General features: G+C 48.6%; 3 protein-coding genes across 7 annotated transcripts in view; 1 reads left to right on the forward strand and 2 right to left on the reverse strand.

The window, feature by feature from the left end:
* CTSW (cathepsin W) overlaps positions 1 to 12,469 on the reverse strand; it is a 29,002-nt gene extending 16,533 nt beyond the window's left edge. The window contains exons 1-2 of one of the 4 annotated variants that reach the window (XM_083591884.1): positions 12,225 to 12,469; positions 10,324 to 10,435 (exon numbers count right to left, since the gene is read on the reverse strand). In XM_083591884.1, the coding sequence (XP_083448010.1) occupies positions 10,324 to 10,435 (112 nt within the window). In that variant the 5' untranslated portion in view covers positions 12,225 to 12,469. Of the gene's footprint in view, positions 1 to 3,366; positions 3,605 to 10,323; positions 10,436 to 12,044 lie in introns of those variants that run through there. The other 3 variants (XM_083591883.1, XM_083591882.1, XM_083591886.1) reach the window with 3 other exon arrangements.
* LOC310752136 (uncharacterized protein) lies at positions 4,386 to 15,197 on the forward strand. The gene is made up of 6 exons (XM_083591948.1): positions 4,386 to 5,407; positions 9,292 to 9,449; positions 11,261 to 11,335; positions 12,466 to 12,629; positions 13,529 to 14,091; positions 14,156 to 15,197. The coding sequence occupies exons 1-5, from the start codon at positions 5,277 to 5,279 to the stop codon at positions 13,640 to 13,642; spliced, it is 642 nt and encodes a 213-aa protein (XP_083448074.1). The 5' UTR covers positions 4,386 to 5,276; the 3' UTR covers positions 13,643 to 14,091; positions 14,156 to 15,197.
* A 2,161-nt stretch (positions 15,198 to 17,358) lies between these two features.
* On the reverse strand, positions 17,359 to 25,055 carry LOC310751588 (transmembrane emp24 domain-containing protein 10-like). 2 transcript variants are annotated; one of them, XM_083590888.1, is made up of 5 exons: positions 24,503 to 25,055; positions 23,897 to 24,017; positions 21,097 to 21,170; positions 19,698 to 19,824; positions 17,359 to 17,930 (listed from the first exon to the last, which is right to left on the reverse strand). In XM_083590888.1, exons 1-5 carry the CDS (start codon positions 24,692 to 24,694, stop codon positions 17,809 to 17,811), a joined length of 636 nt encoding a protein of 211 aa, XP_083447014.1. In that variant the 5' UTR covers positions 24,695 to 25,055; the 3' UTR covers positions 17,359 to 17,808. The 2 variants fall into 2 exon arrangements, 1 of the variants encoding a protein (XP_083447014.1); XR_014542622.1 differs by lacking the exon at positions 17,359 to 17,930 and adding an exon at positions 18,840 to 19,252 and having other exon boundaries at positions 19,392 to 19,824; positions 24,503 to 24,843.
* Positions 25,056 to 25,545: the final 490 nt, after the last annotated feature.

A 25,545-nucleotide genomic window follows, 5' to 3' on the forward strand; every position in this document is an offset into this window, starting at 1 on the left:
AGAACGGACCTCCAGAACAAATTAAGTTCTTAACCCGAGGTACCACTGTATTATTATTATTATTATTATTATTATTATTATTATTATTATTATCCTGCCCTCCAACAAATATACTGTACAAACATAATAAAACGTCAAACATTAAAAACTGATACAGGGCTGTCTTCAGATGTCTTCTAAAAGTTGTGTAGTTCTTTTGTCTCCTTGACATACGATGGGAAGGTGCCACTGCCAAGAAGGCCCCCTCTGCCTGATTCCCTGTACCTTCACTTCATGCAGTGAGGGCTCAGGAGCAAGCAGGGAAAGGGCAGTTTGACCCCTTACTCCCTTCGTGTGCTCCCGAGGAAGAGCTGTAGTACCACTGCTCAGTCGGTAGAGCATGAGACTCTTAATCTCAGGGTCGTGGGTTTGAACCCCACACTGGGCAAAAATAAATAAATCCTGCATTGCAGGGGGTTGGACTAGATGACCCTTGTGGTCCCTTCCAACTCTATAATGCTATGATTCTATAAATGGAGTGCAGGGTGGAAATTTCCCCAATGCAAACACCCGATCCAGCTAATTTATCATCCCCAACCCCAGCTGATGCAACTTTCAGTTTGAAAAGACAAACCTACTGCACACTTAAGGTGTTAAAAACAAGACACTTTTAGAGTCAAAAGCTTGGCCCTGAGAGGATGTGGTTCACAAGATTGCCAGCTAATTGCAGGGGGTGGGAGTAGTCTGGCTCTTCTGCCTCTGGCAGCTGTTCTGCAGAAATGAGAATGGCCCTTGCAACCCAGACAAAGGCATTTTCATAGATTAGGCATGTGGGTTTCAGTTCATGGATATATCCAGCCCCAGGACATCCCTTTTGCCTCCTCTGCACCCTGTGAAATTCACACTTCTCTGTATTTTGCAATGCAGTTCTTCAATCAAGTCATATTTATTTTTTTTAAGTACAGTATTAGTGAAAAGAACAAACACACTCGGTAGCAGCTTTGCAAAAATGTGCATTAGGTAAAATTGACAGCATTAAGAGAAATCTGCTCTCAAATGATAGATAATTTTAACAAGGACACTTTAAATAATTGCAGACTGATGTTGAAATATAGAGAGTTGGGTTTAAGACCGTAAAAACAAGAAACAAAAACAAACAGATCCACCCATTCTTAGCTGCAGGTTTCCCATCCCAAGTAGCAGAGCTTATTCTCTGCATCTGGATACAAGCGGATTCTCGGTTAGGTGAATCACATGATGAGGACAAGAAGATGCAGAGGAACAGACTCCGGTTCTGGACTTTTCAGCGGAAAGGACAACTCCATGTGCCCAAACTGACAAACTGCTCACTTACGGCTGGTGCCTTAGCTGTGGCTGTTCCTGGCCGCAGGTGCCCATCACCTCCCACCTGGACTGCTGCAAGGCGCTCTACTTGGGGCTGCCCTTGAAGATGGTGCCAAATGTAGCTGCCACGTTGGCGAGTGTCACTGTGGGTCATCGCCAGCCCCAAAGCCTTGTGCCGGCTCGCTGCCAGTGAGCTACCTGGTCCAGTTCAAGGTGTCCTACTTGAAAATGTGACTGTGACTCTGTTTGGAGGATAAGAGCTGTAGCTCAGGGACAGGACATCTGCTTTGAAGGCAGAAGGTCCCAGCTGTAGAGTTGGGGCTGGGAACATCCCATGTGAAACCCTGGAGAGGTGCTGCTGGTCAGTGGAGACCATACTAAGTTAGATGGACCAGGGGCCTAACAGTGTAAGGCAGTTGCCTATGTTTCTATTCTTGACATTTCACTCGGCAGACTCTCGATCTCAGGGTTGTGGCTTTGAGGCCCGTGTTCGGGAAAAAGATTCCTGCGTTGGCCTAGATCAGGGGTCTGCAACCCGCGGCTCCGGAGCCACATGTGGCTCTTTCGCACCTTTGCCGCGGCTCCGGGGCGGATACTAGCGAGGGGAGGAGGCGCATTGTGCGCCCCGACACTCCCCACTGTGGCGGGCGCTGTACTGGCTGTGACGTCGCATGGGGGCGGTGTGTGCGTTAGTCACGCACCATCCCGACGTCACCTTCCCGCCCGCCCGCTACATTGTAAGGGGCATGTACGCTGGTCACTGTTTTGAAGGGGAGTGAAGAACACACACACACAAAAAAGGTAACTTATTAATTTAACGTTTATTTCTATGAGGAGGAGTAATTCTGAGGGGTCAAACAAAGAAATAATAAAAAAGTGACAAAAAAGTTATTTTTATAATGACGAGTTTTGCGGCTCCCAGTTTTTTTCCCTTCGGAAACGGGTCCAAGTGGCTCTTTTTGTCTTAAAGGTTGCAGACCCCTGGACTAGATGACCGCCAGGGTCCCTTCCAACTCTACAATTCTAAACCCTGTCCTGACAGCACCGCTGTTCCCTTTGCCCATCCTTATCGCAAAGGGCTAGATAATTCCTTTTATTATTATTATTTAAAGAAAAGGGACTATTCAGAGAGAAGGGCCTGGATTGACTTCAAAAGAGCCAGGCACCCGCAGACTAGTCCCTCATCTTGTCCGCCCCCCCCCTCGCCCAGCCATGGCTGCAGCTAATTTAATGCTTCAGTCCAGTTAGCAACTCCCCCCACTTCCCACCCTCAGCCCTTGATGTGAAGACCTTGGGAGCAGGTGCAGTGTGCTGTGTCTGCGGACGGCTAATCTCCTAGCAGATTCCACCGTTCGGTCATGTTGCTCCCCCCATCCTGCACACACTTTTTTTCATGCACACATACCGCCCCCCCTCCCCAAGTCAACCTGGGACGCTATTTATAGGCTAAGGAGACAAGAGTTCCCTGTTAACGCAGGAATGTCTCGCTTTTAGGAGGGGGAGAAAAGGGGAAAGAGAAAAGAGAAGTCGAGGTCTCCTCCTCACCCCCCAACCTGTCAGATGAAAGCGGGCACTGTTTCTTGGGTTTATTTTTAATAAGGAATGAAAGGGAAAACCCCACACACTTAAAAGCAACCTTGGCTAGGAGGACAGTCACTACCTCTAGATGCAAAAAAAAATAAAAAATGCTTCTGGGTCATTGAAAGATTCAAGTATTAGATGCAGATTCAAAAATAATAGCTAGCTAACTTATTAACAGCTGCAAAAAAATCTTCATTGCTAAAATCTGGAAAATAACATTTTAGGAGGACTTGGCGAGGATCAATGAATTTTGGAGTGAAGGACACGATTGATTGTACTCTCAAATTATATGACAAGATGCAAACATGTCTTACAGTTATTGTAAATATATTTTTCTTTTATTATTATTTTTGCAAAGCTTGATCTTTGTATCTACTGAGTAAACATTTTAAGCAATTTAAACAAAAAAACCTTCCTTGGCTGGATCAGACCAAAGGCCCATCTAGCCCATCATCTTTTTACCTCCAACAGTGTGGCCTTCTCACAAGCAGCACCTGTGGTTTTGTTATTCGCATCCATCACGTACACAGGACACACTGCCTCTGGACAAAGAGGGTTTGTTGTGGCTAATAGCAATTGATGGGGTTATAGCAGCCAGGGCTGCCTCTAGGTCTGAAGGCGTCTCATCAAGGTGGTCAGGATGTGCTGTGGCCTCACGGAAAGTTAAAAGTGGTAGGTTTTACAAAAGCAATGAAATAATCTTTTTATTGAAAACTGGAGTACTTTCATCATGCACTGAAACTGCAAAACACTTTTTTAAAGGTGCAACACACACATACAATATGATAATGCAATAAATTTTCCTTTTCTGGAAATAAAAAGAAAACGACGATGAGCCAGGTATGAATTATGTAATTCATTCAGTCAGAACTGAAGATAAATAGTGTTGGATTGTCTCCGTTTTAAAGTAATCTGCAAACACTAAACAACTTCTCCATAAATATTTACATCAGATTTAAGATTTGACTCTTACACGCAAATTGAAAAAGCTTCCCCACCCCACCCCACTAATGAATAAATAAATAACAAAAATGATTGCAATAAACTTCTTTTTTCTAAGTGAGTCTTTCTTCATTTTTCGTAATCTTACATTTACGACAATGTCCCAGCGTGATTCTATTTAGTGGTCTCTGGTGCATTGTGGGAAATTTAAAGTGATGGGCAGAGTCAGAACATTCCCTTTTGCAGAGGACAGTCCTCTCTCTGAAGGCTCTGAACCCTCTTGTGAAGGGCTGTGCAGTCCAAGGGTTGTAGCCATTGTTAGTCCTGCTCAATAGACCCATCAAGCAGTAACAACTGGGGGAAGGAAAAGGCATTGGGTTTTTTGCCTGCCTGCCTGACAGCCAGCCCTCCTTACTCCCTTATTCTGCCTCTGTGTAGGAGCTACAGCTTTTTGAGGTGGGAGCAGAGGCATGTACCCCAGAAATAGGCCATCTACGCAGAACCTCAGAGCTTGCTGGCCTTCACACTGCCTTCCTCAGTGACAGCAGCTGAAGCAAGGCTGGCGGAAGACATTTGGCCCCTGAGGTGAACCACAAAATGGCACCCCTTTTCTTTCAGGGAAAAAGGGGTGAATGAAGGTGTCAAATGAACCTTATCTGACAGCTGAACTGTCAATCAAAGGCCGTGGCAGGAGTGGAGAAGAGGCCCGCTCTGAATCACGATGGGTGGAGGCATAGCCCAGGAGACACCCCCAGCGGGCAGCCAGCCCCTAAGGGTAGCAGGAGGCCTATGTTCTTAGGTTCATTAATGCAGCGAGACACAATCTTGCCTCTGAAACACCCAGGCTGAGGTAAAATACAAGGTTTTTAAGCCGCCACCATGGAATCCAACAGGTCCAGTGCAGCAGAAATGTTCTCCCACACAGCCCCCATTGAAAGGAATGGGACCTGCACCAGGTGCAGATGTTTGGTTTTTGTTATTTTTTTAAGCACTCTGCTTATGCCCAGAAGTTCCTTTGCCCACCCTTCCAGAACTGAGTTGGGCTATTTCAAGCATGTTCTTCTGACGCTGAATCTCAGCTCCTGGTTTTAATTCCCCCGCCCCGCACAAGGTAGGGTTTTTTTGTGGGAGGGCGAATGCTGGGACACGGCCCCCAGAAGCTGGCGCGTGATGCTGCCTCTCCAATTCCTCTGAGGGAAGGCACAAGCCTGCCTGTGAAAAATGCCAAGGTCACGGCAGTGTTGGGGGAGAGGCAGATAAAAGTGGGTTCTCACAGTCCCTCTGCTTCCATCCTTGCTCTGCCCAAGCCAGTTTCGCCCGCCTAGTCTAGCTGGCATTCTTGGCCAGGCTAGGCTACCCTGCACCCCCGCTGTTCTCTCCCCCCTGGCTTTGCCCGCCTGGCTTGGCGTGGCACCCTCCTGGCGTGCGCCATGTTCCACCTGGTGCTTGTGAGTGGGTTGCTGACAGGGCTGTCGTCGTGGGGGTCCTTCGGCCTCCTCCGGGAGTCCAGCCTTGATGAAGAACAGCCGCTCGAGTCGTCTGTCGTTACCCTCAATGAGAGGTAAGCAGCTGGCCAGATCCTTTTGTGGTTGCAATTTGGGAATACTATCTGGTGCGGTGGCTGGACCTGAGGCTCTGATTTAATACCTGTCCTAAACCTAAAGTCTGAGGCTCCCTGGGTGGCTTGGGGTCAGTCTTCTTCTCTAGCTAGGCTCCCCCCCCCCCCCCGCAGCCTAGCGTACCTAGCAAGTTTGTTGTGATGATTAAAATGGGTGTTGGAGGGGGGGAGTGTTGTGTGTTGTCTTGAAGGAAATGTGGGGTGTGGGGCTGGTCCGTTGGGATGTGATGACAGGTGAGAAGAGGGTTGTTATTTAGGGTAACGAAGAAGACTGTGTGATCAGGGGAGTAGGGAAAGTTTGCATGCAGATGGTCCCAGGGTTGAGATCCTGTTGAGCGTCTTAGCATCTGCTTTCATTGCAGAAGCTCCTAGGTTCAGTCATTTCCCCCCTTCAGTCTTGCACCTCTCCCGGTATGGCTGGGGGAGACCCCTTGCTGCCAGCCTGCCAATGGCCTGACTCAGTACGGTGCAGCTTCGTACGTTCCCCTATGCGGAAAAGTTACAGGGGACACGGCAGAGATTTTTGAAATGATGCATACCGCAGAGAATGTGGAAACAGAGATACTTTGCTGGCAGTTGTTCCTCTTCCCACAACCAGCTTGGCAGAGGTTTCAGAACAGACAGAACCCATGCTTCCATTGCACCTGGTTAACTTACAGACCTCTCTGCCACAATTCATGTCACCAGTGGCTGCCTTTTAATAATAATAATGAAAATTAATTAGACAACTTCTTGAGGACCATAGATGAGTCTTAGACATCCTGGCTAAATTGATCTCCCATGGTCAGGGGCAAGCTATCCTAGGACATTGCCAGCTGCTGGGGGTGAACATCAGGGAATGGCCATTGCCTAACACATGCTTGTTAGGGTCCCAAAGGCTGGCCAGTGGTGGGAGCAGGATCCTGGACTAGACAGCCCTTTTTTCTGATCCAGCACAAGCTTGTGCAGCATTTTCCCACAGGTGTTTACTTGGAAGCAAACTCTGCCGCGTTTGAAAGGGGCTTACAAAGCTTGCAAAGGATTTGGAGCTGCAGTCTTTTAAAGTGCAGTCCTAACTGTGCCTACTCAGAAGTAAGCCCTACCGAATGCAATGGGAACACAGCAAGCTCCCTTAGATTGAGTCAGGCCACTGGTCCAACACACGGATTGGCAGCTCTCCAGGGTTTCAAGGCAGGGGACATTGCAAGCCGTACAGGGAGATGTCCAGCACAACTGATTCTGGGCTTTTCTGCATGCAAAGCAGATGCTCTACCAATGAGCCACAGCCCTTCCCCAGTGGGGCTGGCACCTACAGGAAAGGGAGGTGAGGATTAATATTAATAATAATTTTATTATTTTTACCCCAGCTTTGGGCGGCTTCCAGCACATCTAAAAGCATAATAAAAGAGTTCTGGGTCTTTCCCCTTGCTGTTGCTACAGCCAACAAAAACTGTCCAATCCCACATGTATTTCTCAGTAGTAAGCCCAATGAGTTCAATGGGACTTCCTCCCAGGTGAGTAGGCATATAGGACTGTGTCCGAAAAGGGCTCTCGTTGGGAGGAATCAATTCAAACTTATCCCTGCCGCTTTCTGCTAGCTCAGCTTGCTTCAATGCAGACCAACTAGTCCAGTCCTTGTGGGACAGCCGGCATGGTTGCCTTGCTATAAACCACCTTGTGGCTTGTGCAAAAGGTAGAATATCTATCACCTAGACAGAGGATCATTGTTAGGAAATAAATCTCAGCCAGTCAGTGTAGGCAGTATTGAGTTAGATGGACCAAGGACCTGCTTCCTGCTTTTCTCCTGTGAGCACAGTAACAATTTTAAGGGACGTTAAGGCAACCATGGCCAGGCTGGTCAGCAGCACCAGCTTGGCGGGAAAGATAATTGCCTGTACTGTTTGCAAGGAGGATTATTTCGGCTAAATGTTAGGGGGAAACGTCTTAACCATAAGTACTCTTTGACAGTGGAACAGGCGTCCTCCTTGGGAGGTGGTATGCTGTTCTTTGCTGGAAAGGCTGGGCACAGGCTGTCAGGGATGCTGTCATAGAATTGTAGAGTTGAAAGGGACCCCTGGGGGCCATCTAGTCCAACCCCCTGCAATGCAGGGATCTCAACCATGACAGATGGCCACTCAGCCTCTGCTTTAAAACCTTCAAGGAAGGAGTAGCTAGTTAACTAGTCAGCCCCCCTGAACTCCAGATGTTTGCTTGGGTGGCTTTGCCCCTGAATCACTCCCCAATATTAATTCGGGGAAGGCTCCAGGTTCTCCTGCCTGAAACCTTGGAGAGCTGCTGCCAGCCAGTGTTGACAATATTGAGCTGGATGGACCAGTCGCCTGACTCAGTAGAGGGCAGCTCCCTCTATACCTGTGTCACTTTTGGCTGTTTCGATGTCACTCAGGTTGTTAGAAATCCAGGAGCCCCTTCCAGATCTGAAATGGCCTCCTTAGCCTGTTCTGCTTCATTAAAATTAAAATTATTAAAATAAATTATAAAAATTAAATTAATTTGGCTGAGGAGGATTGTGTAGCTAAATTCGAAGGTGGAGAACTGCGTTGCAGAGAGAGGACAGAAAAGGCCACCTGAAATTTGTTGTAGTCATACCTCTGTGTGGTGCCGGGAGGTGAGCTAAAACAGAGAGAGGAGGCTCATTCTGGAGGACAGAGTTGTGGTGGAAGGGAAAGCACAATCCTTTTAGAAATTGATGTATTCAGCAGGTTATCTGAGTAACAATAGGCATTGGAAACAATGGATGTTTCTCTCGGTTTGTTTAGGCTCCTGCTTGTTCAGTGAACTGGGTGCCAGTTTCCCAGCCAGCTTTTGCTCCTCCGTTTTCTTATAGCAGCTTTATTGGCAGATATTAAAGGGGGAATGCATCCCCTGCTAATCCCTTGCCCGTCAAGCTGCTGTTAAAAGCAGAAGAGCAGGGAGGGCTATATTGTTTTGTTGTTGTTGGCAACCTCAGAAGAGATTGCTCCTGTGCCTATGGGACGGATGAGTCTGCCCCATTTTGTCTCAGCTTCTCATTTTTCTAATCTTCAGTTTGCAACATTTCTCCAGCAGTTTGCAATTTATTGAAAAATTCCTCATAAAAACAGCCAGCTTTTACTGCACATTTCTCCTAATATACAAATCTCTGCAAGCAATTTGTCCTAAAATCAGTGCGGCTTTGTATACCATTTTCACCGAGATGTGTGCATTTTGCTGCACACTTTCCCCTAATACAGTTTTGTGCAATTTTGTTGTTGTTGGAGAACTGTTGGACTAGGGTCTGGGAGACCAGAGTTCAAATCCCAGCCCAGCTATGAAGCTCACTGGGTGACTGTGAGCTAATCACTGCCTCTCACCCTAACCTACCTCACAGGGATGTTGTGAAGATAAAAGGAGCTTTTTGGAGGAAAGAAGGTGTCGTAAGATTTGTTTCACATATTGTTTCAGGAAACCCAAATTAGATAGGCTCCTGTGATAATGCAAACTGAACCTTATTTCTCCCAAATTCATACCTGTGCCTTTTTGCACAAGCTACCTCTCCTGCAAGGGTGAGAGACGTTTCCCCCGCTAATGAAACCCATGCTGTGCTTGTGTGGTTTTGAAAGCTCAAACAGAAGTGGCATTGCAACAGCAGAGGGACATATGAAGCTGCCTCCTACCAACTCAGACAATTGGGCCATCTAGCTCAGTAATGTCCACACTGGCTGGCAGCATCTCTCCCTAGCTGGAGATGCCATCGGGGGTTGAACCCGGCGCCTTCTGCATGCAAAGCATGTGATCTGCCCTTCCCCAAGCGACATTGGCAAGCTGTAGAACCTGTAGCTGATCTCTGCCTGTTCTGTCTCCTCCGGCAGCTGCAGGGAGCGGGCCCTCCAGGAAGTGGGCTCTGCCACGCTCCGGTTGCTCCGGTTGGACAGCCCTCCCAGGATCGCAGCTGGCACAAGGAGGCAGGCGCATGAAGCTTGGGAAATGATGGAACTGCCGGATCTGTCCAGTGGGGGGCAGCATTTCAGTGAGTCTTCATTCCCACCCCACTTCTGCATCCCTCACCTTGACCTGCCCACTTATCCCAACCCCAAGGCAGGGGTTTGATCGGCATTGGGCCTTGGCTCCAGGATCTGCTTTCAACGCCAAGGCTGCCCTGGAATATCAGTTCCCTAAAGCATGTACAAGGGACGTGGGTGGCGCTGTGGCTTAAACCACAGAGCCTAGGACTTGCCCATCAGAAGGTCGGCGGTTTGAATCCCTGCGATGGGGTGAGCTCCCGTTGCTCTGTCCCTGCTCCTGCCAACCTAGCAGTTCAAAAGCACATCAAAGTGCAAGTAGATAAATAGGTACCGCTCCGGTGGGAAGGTAAACAGCGTTTCCATGTGCTGCTCTGGTTCGCCAGAAGTGGCTTAGTCATGCTGGCCACATGACCCGGAAGCTGTACACCGGCTCCCTCGGCCAATAAAGCGAGATGAGCGCCGCAACCCCAGAGTTGGCCACGACTGGACCTAATGGTCGGGGGTCCCTTTACCCTTTACCTTTAAAGCATGTACAGAGTGTCTTTTCCTTCACCACTTACCACTGATAGTGAGGGGCTTATGGGTCAGAAAGCACAGCTTCTGAAATTACTTAAGCCTCTGCATAAACTCACCTAACCATAATCTTCCTTTTCCTTTTGCCTCACCAAGTACCGCTAATTAAACTGAAATAAAAGTTGCTGCTACTTCTTTTTTTTTAAAGCCCTGTTTTTATGGCTGTCTGAGCAGCCCAACAGACAGAAATGCAGCATGTGAAGTTTTTTCTAGCATGCGGGGGGAAAGGTCCATCTTTTCAATTTGGCAGACATTTTTACTGAGATTGACAGGAGCAAACAGCTCGGTCTGAAAAGCTCAACATACCTAGTGTTGATGCGTCGGAAGCTTGGAGATGTGGGTTCAAATTCCTCCCTCTGCCAAGGAATTGCTGTGAGATGTTGGGCAAAATGCTCACTTTCAGCCTTGGTAGTCCCATCTGTGGAATGGGGAGAGTGACCAAAACTGAGGGACATTTATTGAGACCAGCAACTGTTACACACCTGCTGGTAATCCCAAATTAATATCACTTCCACACTGCTCCTCACATTATTTTGATCTAGATTAGTAGGAATACCTCCCATCAAGGGGAAAATCACAACTTTGTTAGGCTTCCTTACACTCCACTACAAACTTTCCCCCAATTTTTCTGTTTTCTTTTTATTACTTATCTCCAGGGGGTATTCCTACTAATCTAGATCAAAATAATGTGAGGAGTTCAGATCCCGTCATGTGCTGCAATAAATCTATGCTTTCTTTTTTTTCCTTTTTTTATTATAAAGTATAATATTGCTTTTTATTTTGAATCAATATGGTGCGGGCCAGCATAATCTTTTAAGTGCTTTGGGTCTCTAAAAGGTCTTAATTTGGCCCTGGGAGGGACATATACAGCCTGCAACCTCAACCTTGGATCTGAGGTGACTTTATGTCTGCAGAATCAAGCCTAATGTTTGTATCCGTTTTAGGTTCCTTATCTCCCCAAAGCCCACTTCACCCCCCAATCCTTTCTGTAACATATTTGGCTGGGGAAGAGTTCCAAGAAACCCACAAACCTTAGTAATAATAATAATGATAATAATTTTTATTTATATCCCACCCTCCCCAGCCAAGGCCGGGCTCAGGGCGGCTAACAAGCAATAATAAAAACAAGTTGAATGAATACAACTTAAAAACCTTGCCACTATTTTGTGGACTTTTCCTTAGTCCTAATAATAAAGGAAGTGCCTTTCGAATTTCATTCTTCTCCCACCTGTTCCCCAAACAGATCTTTCGTCCAATGAGACACTGCTGGTCCGAAGAGAAAGCTGCACCCAAATTTCCCACCGCGTCACGTTGGAAGGTAATGCTAAGCCAGGGGTGGGGAGCCTTTTCTTAAGGGATGCATTCCCTTCTAGACAACCTTCCAGGAGCCACTGGGCAGTGGTTGGCAGTGCCAGAGGGAAAGGTGGCAAAGGGGGGGGGAATCAAAGCTTCATTTGCACACCCACCTTTCTCTATCCTCCCACCAGGCAAGCAAAGGGGCATTATTGGGGCTGAAGATAATCAGGGATGATTTCCCTCCGTCGAAAGGGAAGGGAAGATCCCAGGTCTCCCAGGGTTTCAGAGGCAAAAGTGGAAGGTGCACACCCTCCAACATTTCTCCAGTGAAAATAGGGACTTCCTAAGTAAAAGTGGGACATTCTAGGATCAAATCAGAAACCTGGATGGCTTCTGCAAACCTGGGACTGTCCCTGGAAAATAGGGACACTTGCCAAGAGCAATATAGCATCAACTTTGGGGGGCCCAGCCCCCTCAAATATTTTATGGGGGGAGACAAAGGGACTTTGGTCCGTAAGGGTTGGCTCCTATGCCTAAAAGCTACCTTCAGACCTGAGATTGCCCATCCTGGCTGGATAGTGGAGCCGTTTAATTAAAAGCCAAGGAAACGAGGCACTTTTAAGAACCGACCTGAAAGAACAAAAATATCGACAGTCTCCTCAGGTTCCGGTTTACTAATGCTAATAAATGTTAATGCACTCTGAAGCATTCCAGCAATTTTCGACTCTTACCTCCATTTTCTCAAGAGTATTACCCACAATGCACTTGTGGCAGCCATGTTTTCCACTTAAACTGTGCTGCCCCCTTGAGGGGTGAACTGCATGATACACTCAGATACCCAAACACAAAACAAATGCAGATTTGGAGAGGGGTCTAGAATGTAGAAATGGCAAGAGGGAGGGTTCTCTCACCTAACCCTTTTGTTTCAGCCTCAGGTGTAGGGGATCTGTCAGGCCCTACAACACTACAACTCCCATCGCCCCATGACCATTAGCCATGCTGCTGGGAGTTGGAATCCTGCAAAAGTTCCCCTCCCCTAATCCAGGGGTTTCATGGAGGAGAATGACCCCCTGTCTGCACTGCAGCTTCCTGCCCCACCACCTTTCCTGTATCTTCACCCACCTTTTCCTTCTGGACTTCCTCCTCCCCCAGATCTTGGCTGGCAAAGCTGGGTGCTGCACCCGGTGTCCTTCGTCTTCACCCAGTGCCTCGGGTGCCGCTGCCGACGAAAGGACAAGGCCCCTCCGCTGGCCCTTTGGATTCAAGACTGCGGACTTGAGCAGCCGAGCCGTCGGCCAGATGGGCAAGCCAAGCAGGTACAGAGCGCCTCTCAGAGAGCCGTATGAAATTAGGCCGAGGAACCACAGGTTGCGCACCTCCTGAGCTAACCCTGTACAGTCTGCTCTGACCGGCAGTGCCTGTCCAGAGTCTTTCCCAGCATCTGCTCCCAGAGATGCAGGGATCGAAGGTGTGACCTTCTGGGCTGCCAAACAAGGGAATCTGCTCCTGACTATGTATGGGCCCCTCCTCTGGGACATAGGAAGCTGTGGGGGTATCGCTGGTGACCTAAACATTTCAGGGCACAATTCTGCAACATGTCAATTTATATCTAATGATGCAGATTTAGGTCAGATTTCAGAGCAAGGGCGGGGAGTGATCTCTGGCTCTTGCTGTCAAGATGCCAAGTGATGGATCTGGCCTTGATCACGGGCAGAGAAGTCTTTTCTGAGATGGATGAGATCTTTTTAATCAGCAATTATAGGGATGACCCTGGGGAGCTTCTGCTTGCAAAGCAGGGGTTAATTCCCACTGCGCTATAGTCCCTCCCCCAGGGAACCTAAGAAGGTGCCTTATTCCCGTTCAGGCTATTTGTCTACATAACTCAGTATTGCCCACTCGGACTGGCAGCAGCTCATTAGGGTCCTTGCTGTTCTCTTCCTGGATGGGCCTTTTTAAGGGCTCCCTCTTGTGTTCTGGTCTTCCGGAGAGCGAAACAAGGCTAGGGTTGGCCCTCCTGTTATCTTTGGATGGTAAGTGAATAAATTGTACCCAGGAAGCTGCTTTCTACTAAGCCAGATCCCTCTAGCACAGTTTTGCCTGCACTGACTGGCAGCAGCTCTTCAGGGTTTCAGACCAGGGTCTCTCCCAGCCCTGCCTGGAGATGCCATCAAGGACTGAACCTGAGCCCTTCCTCCTGCTGCTTCTCTCTCAACAGAGACACTGCTGCCAGACCCGCCGGGCACCGATGCCCTTCGTGTTCCTCAAAGAGGACGGCTCGTTGGTCATTCGAGCAATCCGCCTGGAACGAGACTGCCACTGCCGCCCCTGAGGTTTTGCCCCCATCCTGGCTGGCGTAGAAGGCGCCCCACGCCGAGGGTGACGGGAATTTGTAACGGAGGACTGCTGGAGCATCAACAGAGGACGCCCCCAATTGGCAGTTGTCAATGTTGGGGCAGAGCAGTGGAAGAACCTTTCTCCCACAAGGGACATTAATGGGGTGAGAAGGGAGTCCGTTTCTCTTCATGCTTGGTTGCTGCAGTGGAATCCTCTGATCCAAATACAATCGGAGAATACTATCCCCTTCACAAGTTGCTGGGACTTCAACTTTCCATTATCCCTCACTGCTGGCCATGCTGTCCAGAGATGATGGGATTTGGAGTCCCAACAATTTCTATTTCTGGAGGGCCACAGGTTCCTCATCCTGGAAACAAAAGATAACCTTCAACTGATTTTGCTGTTGAAGGTCACCAAAGAATTGTGATATATATATATATATATATATATATATATATATATATATATATATACACACACACACACACACACACACACACATACACACACCATTACAAAACTACAACCCAAAGGCAGCGTCTCTGGGGGATAAGTTACTTCATCACCAAGTGAAGTTTGTACTTCCGTAGCTCATGAAAGGGCCTCCATAGTGGTGGCTCCCTGGCATTGGAATGACTTCCTTCTTGAGATCCAGCTGGTGTTTGGGCACCAGCTGAAAACTTACTTCTTTAGCCAGGCTTTTTATGACATGGGTTCTTGATGTATTAAGCCACTGACTTTTGTAGTAAGGAGGGTAAGTTGTCATACTGCTTGATTTCATATTAATATTAGTTTGTTTACTGGAATTGTTGTACTGTTAAGTTTCATTTTATATTTGATATACCCTGATTCAGGATCGTTTGCGTGTTGAAGGACAGGGTGAAAATGAATCTCTTTTGAGTTGTACCTTACAATGAGTTTGCCCGTCTCTTCCCGTTATTTGGCACTTGCAGGTCCTATGGCTTCCCTAGTCTGGTGCCCTTTCAGATGTTTTGGACTACAATTCCCATCAGCTCAAACCAACACAGCCAGTGCAGGGAGTTGTAGTCCCACAGCATCCGATAGGAAAGGGCTGCCCTTAACACTACAACTAGATCTGCATACAAGTACCATCTCCATGCCATGGGAAACATCTTCTGTTGGTTTTTGCAGATCAAGCTGCTGATAAATGCACAGGAGCAGGTCAGGCTGTTTTTCTTTTTGATAAGTTGGCAACCCTGTCATATAAGCATGGTTGACACCCATAGAATAGAATGTTAACGTTGGAAGGGGCCTCAAAAAAGTCATTTAGTTCAATAAGAAGAATGAAATTGGCAGCAGTTAGAAAAATTCAACCCTGGTATGTGAGTGAAGGAAACTCCTCTGACTGAGTTGTGACAGTTAAACAGGCAAGGAATTAAGTTTAATTTTTCGTTATGGACATGGCCACAAAGTCAATGGCTGCAGTTCTGGCAAGGGCACAGGGTGAAGGGGGCAAATTTTGTATCTTATCCGTATAAAGAAATGCATGCAGATTTAACAATAAAAATGTATTGACTATTTTAATACAACCTTGCTGCGAATTTGTCGTCTTTTTATGTTCCAGAAGAGAGGGCGAGTTAGGCTGACAAGGCAGTAATATGTGCATAAAGTTGCAACAGGAAGTGGGAGACGCAAGCAAATTTTGCTCTAACCCATTTGAGGGACAGGACCTGGTGCGTCGGAACCTGTTTTTAAGGCAAACACTTTTAGCCCCTGTAATTAAGAAGCAGCGAGGGCTTCTGAACATGTGCAGAGAGCCCTTCCCAGCCTCCTGAGTTATGGCAGACTTCAGCCAACATGCTTCTTAGAAACTGCAGCCCTATACTTGCTTAGCTGGTGGGAAGCTGTGCTGAGCAGAGAAGGACTCATGTGCACAAATTCCATGGCTTCTGATGGGATTGTTAAAAACACATGCTTCGAAATTCTCTCCTCGAAGTGAGGGATATCTGAGGTGCTTGCTTTGGTGTGGCCTAATCTGAAAACTCAAAAACTGACAATGTTCCCAAACTCCCTTTAAATATGGAGGTTCCATTTTTATAACACCAGGTAGTCACTGATAGTACTATCAACCACCAGAGATTTCTCAAATCATCCTCAGGGATGGGGCCAAATTCAGTCTTCCTGGCCTCCCTGTCTCACAGGACATACCCTACCATACCCCTCACCAGTGGCGTAGCGTGGGTTGTCAGCACCCGGGGCAAGGCAAGTAATTTGCGCCCCCTAACCCGTGGATTTGCGCCCCCTAACCCGTGGATTTGCGCCCCCTAACCCTAACCCCCAGATGTTGCGCCCGGTGCGGCCGGCCCCCCCTGCACCCCCCACGCTACGCCACTGCCCCTCACCGTCCCTCCTCTGTACCCTCAAGTGCTTGACTGAAAGAGATCCTCAATTTGCAATAATGCCGCTAGATTCCCTGGAAGGAGAGAGATCAGTGTGTGTGCAAGTCCCCTCTGCCGTTCCTGCAGCTGAAATGTAACCTACAAAGAGTTGCCTCTACTGTTTTTCCCTCTGGCCACACAAGCCACAGAAGGGTGTCCACAATAACACACTCCCCACCCAAAGTCTAATCCATGGGTAGGCAAACCAAGGCCCGGGGGCCGAATCTGGCCCAATCGCCTTCTAAATCCAGCCCGCAGACAGTCCGGGAATCAGCGTATTTTTAAATGAATAGAATGTGTCCTTTTATTTAAAATGCATCTCTGGGTTATTTGTGGGGCCTGCCTGGTGTTTTTACATGAGTAGAATAAATATGTCCTTTTATTTAAAATGCATCTCCGGGTTATTTGTGGGGCATAGTTACAGATAGGTAGCCGTGTTGGTCTGCCATAGTCAAAACAAAAATTTTTTTTCCTTCCAGTAGCACCTTAAAGACCAACTAAGTTAGTTCTTGGTATGAGCTTTCGTGTGCATGCACACTTCTTCAGATACACTGAAACAGAAGTTGCCAGATCCTTCTATAAGACAACTTATATAAAACTTCTATAAAACAACTTCTGTTTCAGTGTATCTGAAGAAGTGTGCATGCACACGAAAGCTCATACCAAGAACTAACTTAGTTGGTCTTTAAGGTGCTACTGGAAGGAAAAAATTTTTTTGTTTTGTGGGGCATAGGAATTCGTTCATTCCCCCCCCCCAAAAAAAATAGTCTGGCCCCCCACAAGGTCTGAGGGACAGTGTACTGGCGCCCTGCTGAAAAAGTTTGCTGACCCCTCATCCTTTACACTGCGCATCTTATCCCTGCGCATCTTCCTCCAGCGATGCGGAAGACTGAGAGCCACCATTCATGCCAGCCTGGTGAGTGCTGCTGCTTTTTCAAAGGTTTCCAGAGTATTTACAGGCTTTATAGGTGCTGTTCCCCACTATTTGCAATTTTACATACACACATGCTACCTGGGAAACTTAAGCCCTGCGTAACCAGGGTGACACCTGTAAATTGTCTGTGGCCTGTGCTATTTTTCTAGAAAAAGAGGTGCTGGAACCCACCTGAGAGGTGCCAGAACTGAGTTCCTGTGAGTTCCATATGAAAAAAGCCGTGTTTATGGCCTTTATCCAGTCTACCAAAATCCACACATCATAGACCCTGTAGAATACCTTTTTCCTGACTCCAGATGAGGCAAGGAGAGGCAAGACCCTCCTGCATTGTTTGCCATAACTCTCCCCTCACCCACCCACCAAAACAGAAGCAATATCTAGGAACCAAAATTTATTACTTCCAAAGTATTACACTCAGCAGTTGGGACTTAAATTACCTAGTCTAATTAAAACACCCGCCCCACCACATCCCCAGCACCACCACCATGCAGAGCAGACGAGCACCATGGTCAGTTTGGGAGGAACAGCAAGTGGTTTTCTAATCTGCTCCCCAGAATCCATGCCTTGTCTGATGAGCGGCTCCATTCCTGGCTAGCAAAGAGATCCAGTCCAGTTGTCAGGTTCCACTGAGAGTCCTGGCCACAAGGAAATCCCGGAAAAAAATAATGCAGTCACCTTCGGAGTGGAATAATTCAGCGGAGAGAGATTGAGCATGGTTCACACCTAACAGGTTGTAGGCTAGATCCATGGCAAAACTAGGCAGGGGAGTCCAGTAAAGGGGGGCCGCCCACTTCTTGCCTCTCCCCCTGTGCCCAAACCGGAGCTCAATCACTCGATGAGTTTCTTGGCTTTGAAGAAGCGTCTGAGGTAGAAGACCTGCCAAGTGGCCAGGCCCACAAGGCAGAGCATGGAGAAAATGCTGAAGTAGAAGACCCGAGCGCTGGTGGATTCTGCAAAGAGAGAAAGACAAGGCCATGTGGCAGATCCAGCTCCGAGCTCCTAGGGTGGAGCGGTGGTTAAGATCTGGGAGACCAGAGTTCAAATCCCCACTCAGCCACAACGCTGATTTCAGGCCAGTCACAGTCTCTCAGCCTAACCCGCCTCACAGGGTTGTTGCTGGAATAAACAGGGGAGGGGAAAAGAACTACCGTATTTTTCGCTCCATAAGACGCACCTAGTTTTTCGAGGGGGAAAGCAAGGAAAAAATACCGGTATTCTGCACAGATCATGTAAGTGGCTCTCGCTTTTCTTGCTTTAAACCCTTCCATCCCTCCTCCCGCTTCGCTGAGAAACCAGCAGAGCAAGCTGCACAGCTCTCACTGAAGTCAGCAGAGCAAGAGCGATAGCTGTGCAGCACCTCTTCTGCTGGCTTCCCAGCAAAGCGGGATGAGGGACGAAAGGGAGCCCATACAAGGGACCGCCGAGCAGAGCTCTTGCTAGCTTTCTGGGAGGTGTGGGAAGGGACGGAGGGCAGCCCGTCAGTCCCTTCTCCCACCTCGTGGAAAAGCCCCCAAGAGCCACACACACGCTCCGCACTGCTCTTTAAAAGGAGCGCTGAGCAGAGCCTGTATGCATCCCAGATGCGAATGAAGGTAGGAGGCTCTGTTCAGCGCTCCCTTTAAAGAGCCGCGCGGAGCGTGTGTGCGGCTCTTGCTGGCTTTTCCCCAAGGAGGTAGAAGGGCGGCCTGTCAGTCCCTTCCCCCACCTCCCAGAAAAGCCCCCAAGAGCTGTGCTCCCTTTAAAGAGTCGTGCAGAGCGTGTGTGCGGCTTTGGGGGGGCTTTTCCCCGAGGAGGGAGAAGGGTCTGATGGGCTGCCCTTCTCCCTCCTCGTGGAAAAGCCCCCCCAAAGCCGCACACACGCTCCGCCCGGCTCTTTAAAGGGAGTGCTGATTAGAGCCTCCTCCGTGCATTAGCTCCATAAGACGTGCACACATTCCCCCTTACGTTTTAGGAGGGGGGAAAGTGCGTCTTATGGAGCGAAAAATGCGGTATGTTTGTACGCCACTCATTACCCCCTCAGAGGAACTGCAGGATAATAAATGCAACAAATAACATTAGTACCTTCTAATATTTTATTGTTCGGCTTCGTTTTAGGGAGGGGCCTTGCCCTACATACAGAAGGTCCCCACCACTGCCAAAATATATATCTTTTATGACTTTGTGGCAGGTAATGATGGAAAGCTTCTCTTTATAAGACTGTCACACCAGTGTAGACAGGGCAGGGAGTAGCTCTTGATACCCAAGGAGGCCTGAGTTCAAATCCCTGCAAAAGCTTAATGGCTGACCTTGGGCCAGTCATAGCCCAACCCTGCCTTGGAGGGTTGTTGTGAGGCAGCCTCCACCAAGATTCTTTCGACTGCAACTCCCAGCAGCTCCCACCATCCCCAACCATTGGCCAGGTGGCTAGGAACATAGGATGTTGGAGGCCTCAAGGCTGATGGACACCATTAACAGCCAATCGAAGGCCAGAGAAGGAAGAGAGAACAAACAACAGAGCAGGCACAGCCAACATGGTGCCCTCCAGACGTCAGTGGACTACAACTCCCAGCATCCTTAGTATGGCCAGTGGTAAGGAATGATGGGAGTTGTAGTCCAGCAACGTTCTGGAGGCCACCAGATGGTGAGAGCCAGAGACGAGGCCCGCACTGCAGCCTTTCTCGGCTCCAGCAAATGACAGGGGGCAAGATCTCCAGCCGCCATGCTTTCGCACCACTCACCATTGGTATCGCGCATCTCCTCCTCGCGTTGTTTCATGAAGGCAAAGTCTTTGACGATGGATTCGGAAAGGTCCTCAAGCCGACGAAGGTCCACCTCCAAGGGCTTGAGTTTCTCAGCCTTCGCAATCTGTGGGGAAAGGGGAGGACAGGCTGAGCCAACGGCCAGCACAATGCCACAAGGAGAGCTGGGGCCACAGAGGGAGTGGAGACGGCCACCAACTCTGGAAACCCTTAGAAAACCCTTAAAAAAACCAGCAGCACTCACCAGACTGGCATGAACAGCTGCAAATCTGCCAAACTCCACCACAACTGCTCTCTCCGAAGCTCCTTGCTCAAACTCCCTACCCTCCCCAGGTCTCAATGGTCGGTGCAAAGGCTTCTGGGATTGCTAGGTGCTGTTTTTGCACCTTTCTGGGCTCATTTTTAAAGTAATTCCGGGTTCAACATGCTGTGTGTGTGGTCGCGCATCAACTGGACACGTGTAAATGAGGTGTGGCCCGTATATAAACAGTTCAAATAAAAGAAACTGAAGAAGACCTTTGCTGGATCAGGTCCTTCTAGCCCAGCATCCTGTTCTCACAGAGGCCAAACAGAGACCCTAAAGGACCTGACCCCTATAACATCCTCCCCGCCTGTGATTTCCAACAACTGGCATGCAGAGCCCCACTGCCTCCCACAGTGGGGCAAGGTGTTTGGTTGGCCGCTGTGAGAACAAGATGCTCAACCACTTGGGTCTTTGGTCTGATCCAGCTGCAGGGATCTTCTGGCGATCTCAGGGAGGTTCTGCAGGCTCACCCCCACAGCTCAAAGCACGTCTGGGGTGGGATGAATCTTGAGCTTTTCACAGGCTCCCCGCCCTGAGATAATCAAGCCACTTTTACGGGGAATGCAGGAAACGTTTGCACACAGATTTACCTGCTGCATCTAGTCCACACTATGGGGGAACTGGCACAAACTCCCCCCGCCCCCCGCCGGAGGACTCCCTGCCATATTTATTCAGAGCAGACTAAGTGCTGCACTTAGGGGGATGCGGGTGGCGCTGTGGGTAAAACCTCAGCGCCTAGGACTTGCCGATCGCATGGTCGGCGGTTCGAATCCCCGCGGCGGGGTGCACTCCCGTCGTTCGGTCCCAGCACCTGCCAACCTAGCAGTTCGAAAGCACCCCCGGGTGCAAGTAGATAAATAGGGACCGCTTACCAGCGGGAAGGTAAACGGCGTTCCGTGTGCTGCGCTGGCTTGCCAGATGCAGCTTGTCACGCTGGCCAAGTGACCCGGAAGTGTCTGAGGACAGCGCTGGCTCCCGGCCTATAGAGTGAGATGAGCGCACAACCCTAGAGTCTGGCAAGACTGGCCCGTACAGGCAGGGGTACCTTTACCTTTACCTAAGTGCTGCACTTACGTCCTCATAATTCCGTGCCTCCACACCGTGCTTGATATTGAGGGTGATCAGTTGGTCAGGGACCCGGAAATTCCCTGGAAAGAAAGAACCTGGGATTAGGGGTGAGGGGAATGAAGAGAACGTAGGCATAGATTGAGAGGACAAGGTTAGGATTAAGGCAATAATGATGTACAGCAGACGTCCCGCAACCAGGCACTCGCCATTTGTTCCAAACTTATGGTTTGGTTTAGGCAAATTATAGTCCATCACACCCGGCTGGAAAAGGCTGCACTACAGAAGGATTTTTAAAAACCACAACACAGGCCTATTTGGACATATGGACTGTTTTTATAGATCTATATGTTTAAATGAAGATCAATATATTTTCCCCGTTAATGTCATCTGGCAATGTTGAGGTTTTATTTTTTATTTTTCCCTTTCCTTTTGTTGTATTTGCAAAATAAAATAAAAATGAAAACTTTTTTTAAAATAGGGTTTTTAAAGTTTGCGGCATAGCAGCTTCCTATTTATATTTAAAACAGCTTGCTTTACTGGACTAAATAGAAGCATTTCTGGTTTGAAAAACATGGCGGCCAGTGCTTTCCAAACTCCCTTAGCTCAGGATGGGTTCCTTCTCGCCCAAGATCACTATGATCCTTATAATGATTAAGTCATCCTAAAATCAGTCACATGGGCAACAGGACCACCTTTCTAAGCACCATCAACTGATCTGCTGCAAACCCCACATTCAGCAGATAGCTCCATCTTTTACCTGCCCAGCACTTGACACCATTCATCCAGGTCTGGGGAACCTTTTTGGTGCCAAGGGCCGATCCTTATCAGAGCCAAATCTGACAGGTGGGAGAGGTCATCCATCCTACGACTGACTAGTAGGTGGGATCATCCACAAGTCAACACCTTTTCCACTTTGATTTTAAAGTGGGAGAGTTTCACAAAGGCTTTTGGAAGATTCTTCCTCCACCCTTCTGAGACTGAAATTATATTGTGCTTCTCCTGCAAGTGACGCCCCACCACTCACGGGAGAAGTGTGTGAACTGCTTCAAGCAGCACTTGGGAGAAGGCAGATCCCAAAACAGGACCGAAGGTTGCCTTGAAGCTCTTCTCAGAAGCCCTGCTTCTCCCTCACCCAACTGCTGCCGCTTGTCTGTTCACAGGAGCTGAGCTTTGGAGAAGGCCTTAATCTCCACCGATCATCCGATGAACAGAGATTAAATCCTGTGGTGCAATCCTATTCCCTCCTTAGTGCAGGGCACACAGCCAGTGCAGGATTAAACCTTGTCCTCCTGCTCATCAGCTGATGGGAGGATGGGCATAGCTTGGGGGGGAAAGGCCTGGTTGGTCAAACTGGATCCACTGGTGGGCCAAGGCTGGCCAGAGGGCCCGACATTCCCCAGCGGTCATATCTGATGTCAGGTGTAAAGCAAGTGGGCATGGCTTCAACCAAACTGCCTCAGAGGCTTTAGGCCACAGGTTCACTGCTGCTGTTCTGGAAAATTCTGCTGGTTAGGAAGCAATCTCTGGTTTTTTCATTCATTCAAGGCCTACCCAGAAAAGGTGTTTGCAATGTTGTGATTAGATGTCATGCAGACTGGCCTCAAGGGGCCCTGCTTCTGGGTCAGCTCTGCATCCAGTAACCGTCTCTTTTTAGACTTTGTTTTTTCCCAGTTGTGAAGCCCTAGAAATCTAGGCCAGGCCCTACAATCAATGAATGGATTGTGTGGGTATGGAAATTAGTCAAGTGTGAGAGGTTAACGCACTGCAGCCAGCTGCACAGAGAGGTTGCCAAAAATCATGATTTTTATAGAGACATCATTTCCATTCTTTGAATTATTATTATTATTATTATTATTATTATTATTACCCGCCTTTCACCATCAGGTCCCAGGGCGGGTTACAACAATTAAAATATACAGTTAAAACTTGAATAAATGAGTTCCCAAGTTCTGACCTCTCAGCAAAAAGAAATCAGTTTTTAAAAAGATCTTGTAAGATAATGTTTCTTGCAAATTTATGGTGCTGCAGTTCTGGCAGGTGGGGGAGAAAAGTTAATGAAGAAATCTTCCATTACTGTATGGGATTACAGCTATTATAGCTGTTTTGTTTTATTCAAGTAATGTTATTTGAATAAGGATTATGGTGTGTTTTTTAAAAAAATGGAACGGTTCTGTGGAAATCTGTACCCGGTTTCAGTCAATATGGGACAAAAGGCAAGCCCGTGTTAGAATTAATTAATGCCTCTCAGCAAAGAATGTAAACATGGTTTATTTTGCAGAGGTAAATAATCTTGTAAATAAGTCTTTAACAAAAAGCCGCTAGCTTGCTGGGGGCTGGCAGAAGATGGTCACAGAGCTCTGGCCTGCCTCTCTCACCTACTCACTGCATGGAATTATTTCTTACCTAGGGCTGCAGCTCAGTGGTGGAGCATCTGCCTTATGAGCAGAAAGTCCCAGGTTCAAATCCTGTCAGGTAGGGCTGGGAAAGGCTCCCTGCCTGAAAAGCCACTGACAATCAGTGGTCTGACTCTGTTCGGGATAGTGCTTAAAGGCAAATCTGAGACAAAGGGATGGAAAAAGGGGCGTGAGTTTGGGAGAAAGTCTCATTGTGAGCTACTCACTTTTCCAGTCTGGGATCAGCTGTGAAACATGAAAATTATTCTAGAATGCTTCAAGAAGACGTGCCTCTAAGCATGTAGGGTGCTTCCCTTCCTCACTGTGCAGGCACATCAAAAACAAACCCAAATTTGGGATTAGAGGCTACTTTTTGAAGCTTAAACCCGCCTGCAGAATCTATCGCCCCATACCTGGCTGGCCATGACTCTCAAAGCAAATCTCATAGATCTCATAGTCGTCTGTGGTGAAGGCAAATTTTCCTTTCTTGGCATCATCTCTGGAGTACAACAGGTGGCCAGAGGAGTCCGTAACCTGCAAGGAGAAAGGGCCAACTGCCAGCGTCAACTCTAGCAGAGACAACGGGTATCTGGGCATGCGCAAAATGCAAAACAAAAGCTTGACAACAAAGAGTCTCACAGCACTTGCAAAGCCTTAACATCCGCACCACACATTTAAACACCACTTTTAACAGTGGTGGTTTCCTCCTGGGAATGGTAGTTTGTTAAAAGGGGGCTCAGAGTTGTCAGGAGACACCCCCCCAGCACATTTAACAAACAACAGTTCCCAGAATTCTTTGGAGGACGCCATGATTACTAAAGTGATGCAACAGTGGTTTAAAAATGTACAGTGTGCATTCATTGCTGCATGAAGAAGCTTTCGTGGTCTAGAATGAACTTTGTGGTTGCAGCTGCAACAGACTCCTGTACCATTTAGGCATTTTTGTGAGCCGGGGTGGGGGGAGTGTTTGTCAGCAGAAGAAATGAGGTGGGGAGATCAAAGCACAACATGCTTCTCACCCGCAAGTCTGTCCTGATCCCCGGTGCGGTGGCTTCCGAGACCACGAATTCCCCGGTGACCATCACATCTCGGTGAAGCTCCTCTTTCAGACACTTGCGCGTCTGCGGCGGAAGCTGGAAGGACAGTCCCTGGCAGCCGCCTGCAGAAAAGGCCAGCAGGGCCAAGGGACCCAGGAGTCCGGGCACCCACATCGCGGTTAAGAACCAGACAAGAGTGCAAAAAATAAAAAGGTGGAGGGGCGGGGAGAGACTGGTTCCCTGAATCCTGATTTGCTGTATGCCTTCAACCGAGCTGGATCCTTGGAGGTTCAAATCCCTTCCCCCTTGCCTGGACCCGGGTTGGTCCTTTCACACGATACCGCCTTCCCCCGGCCCCCCAACCCTAGTATTGCCTCTCTGGTGTCGAACCCCAGTTGGCTACCCCCTGCCCGCTTGCCCCGTAGGCTCGATCTCGGATCCCCCACCCTTCGGGGCTGCCTCCGATTCTGCCCTCCCCCTCTGGCCGCGGCCGCTTCCGACGTGGCGCTCTCCTACGAGTCCGCTCCGCTTGGGGGCGGGGCTTGGGGCGGAAGAGGCCACGCCCCGCTCCAAGCAGGCGGCGTGAAAATGGTCCCGGGGGCGCGCGACATTTGTCCCGCCGTGAGCAAAGCGTAGGCTGCATTTGTTTTGCAGAGTTTGGCATGAGCCGTTACGCTGGATCAGGCCAGAGGGGGCTCCACCTGGTGCAGCATCCTGTTCTTAACAGGGGTCCAAAAACAGATGGCAAGCGCTTACCAGGGAGTAAGCCTCCTTGAACGCAGGGGGACTTACTTCCGAGTGAACCTGCCTAGAATTGCATCGTTTGAACTTCATAACTTTAGATTGCAATCCCTTAGACTCGGCTACTAGGGAGTTAAATCCCATGGGATCTTATTTATGGGATTTACCTCTGAGCAAGCACGTTGTTACTGTCCTGTGCCTGCAACAGCGCTGCAATTTTCACCGCCCTGCAAAGGGTTAATTTAAAGATGCTTGGTTGCTTGCTTAGACGGCCCCCTTGTGTT

This window comes from Podarcis filfolensis, assembly GCF_964270895.1.
Source record: "Podarcis filfolensis genome assembly, chromosome: 16".
NCBI lineage: Eukaryota > Metazoa > Chordata > Lepidosauria > Squamata > Lacertidae > Podarcis > Podarcis filfolensis.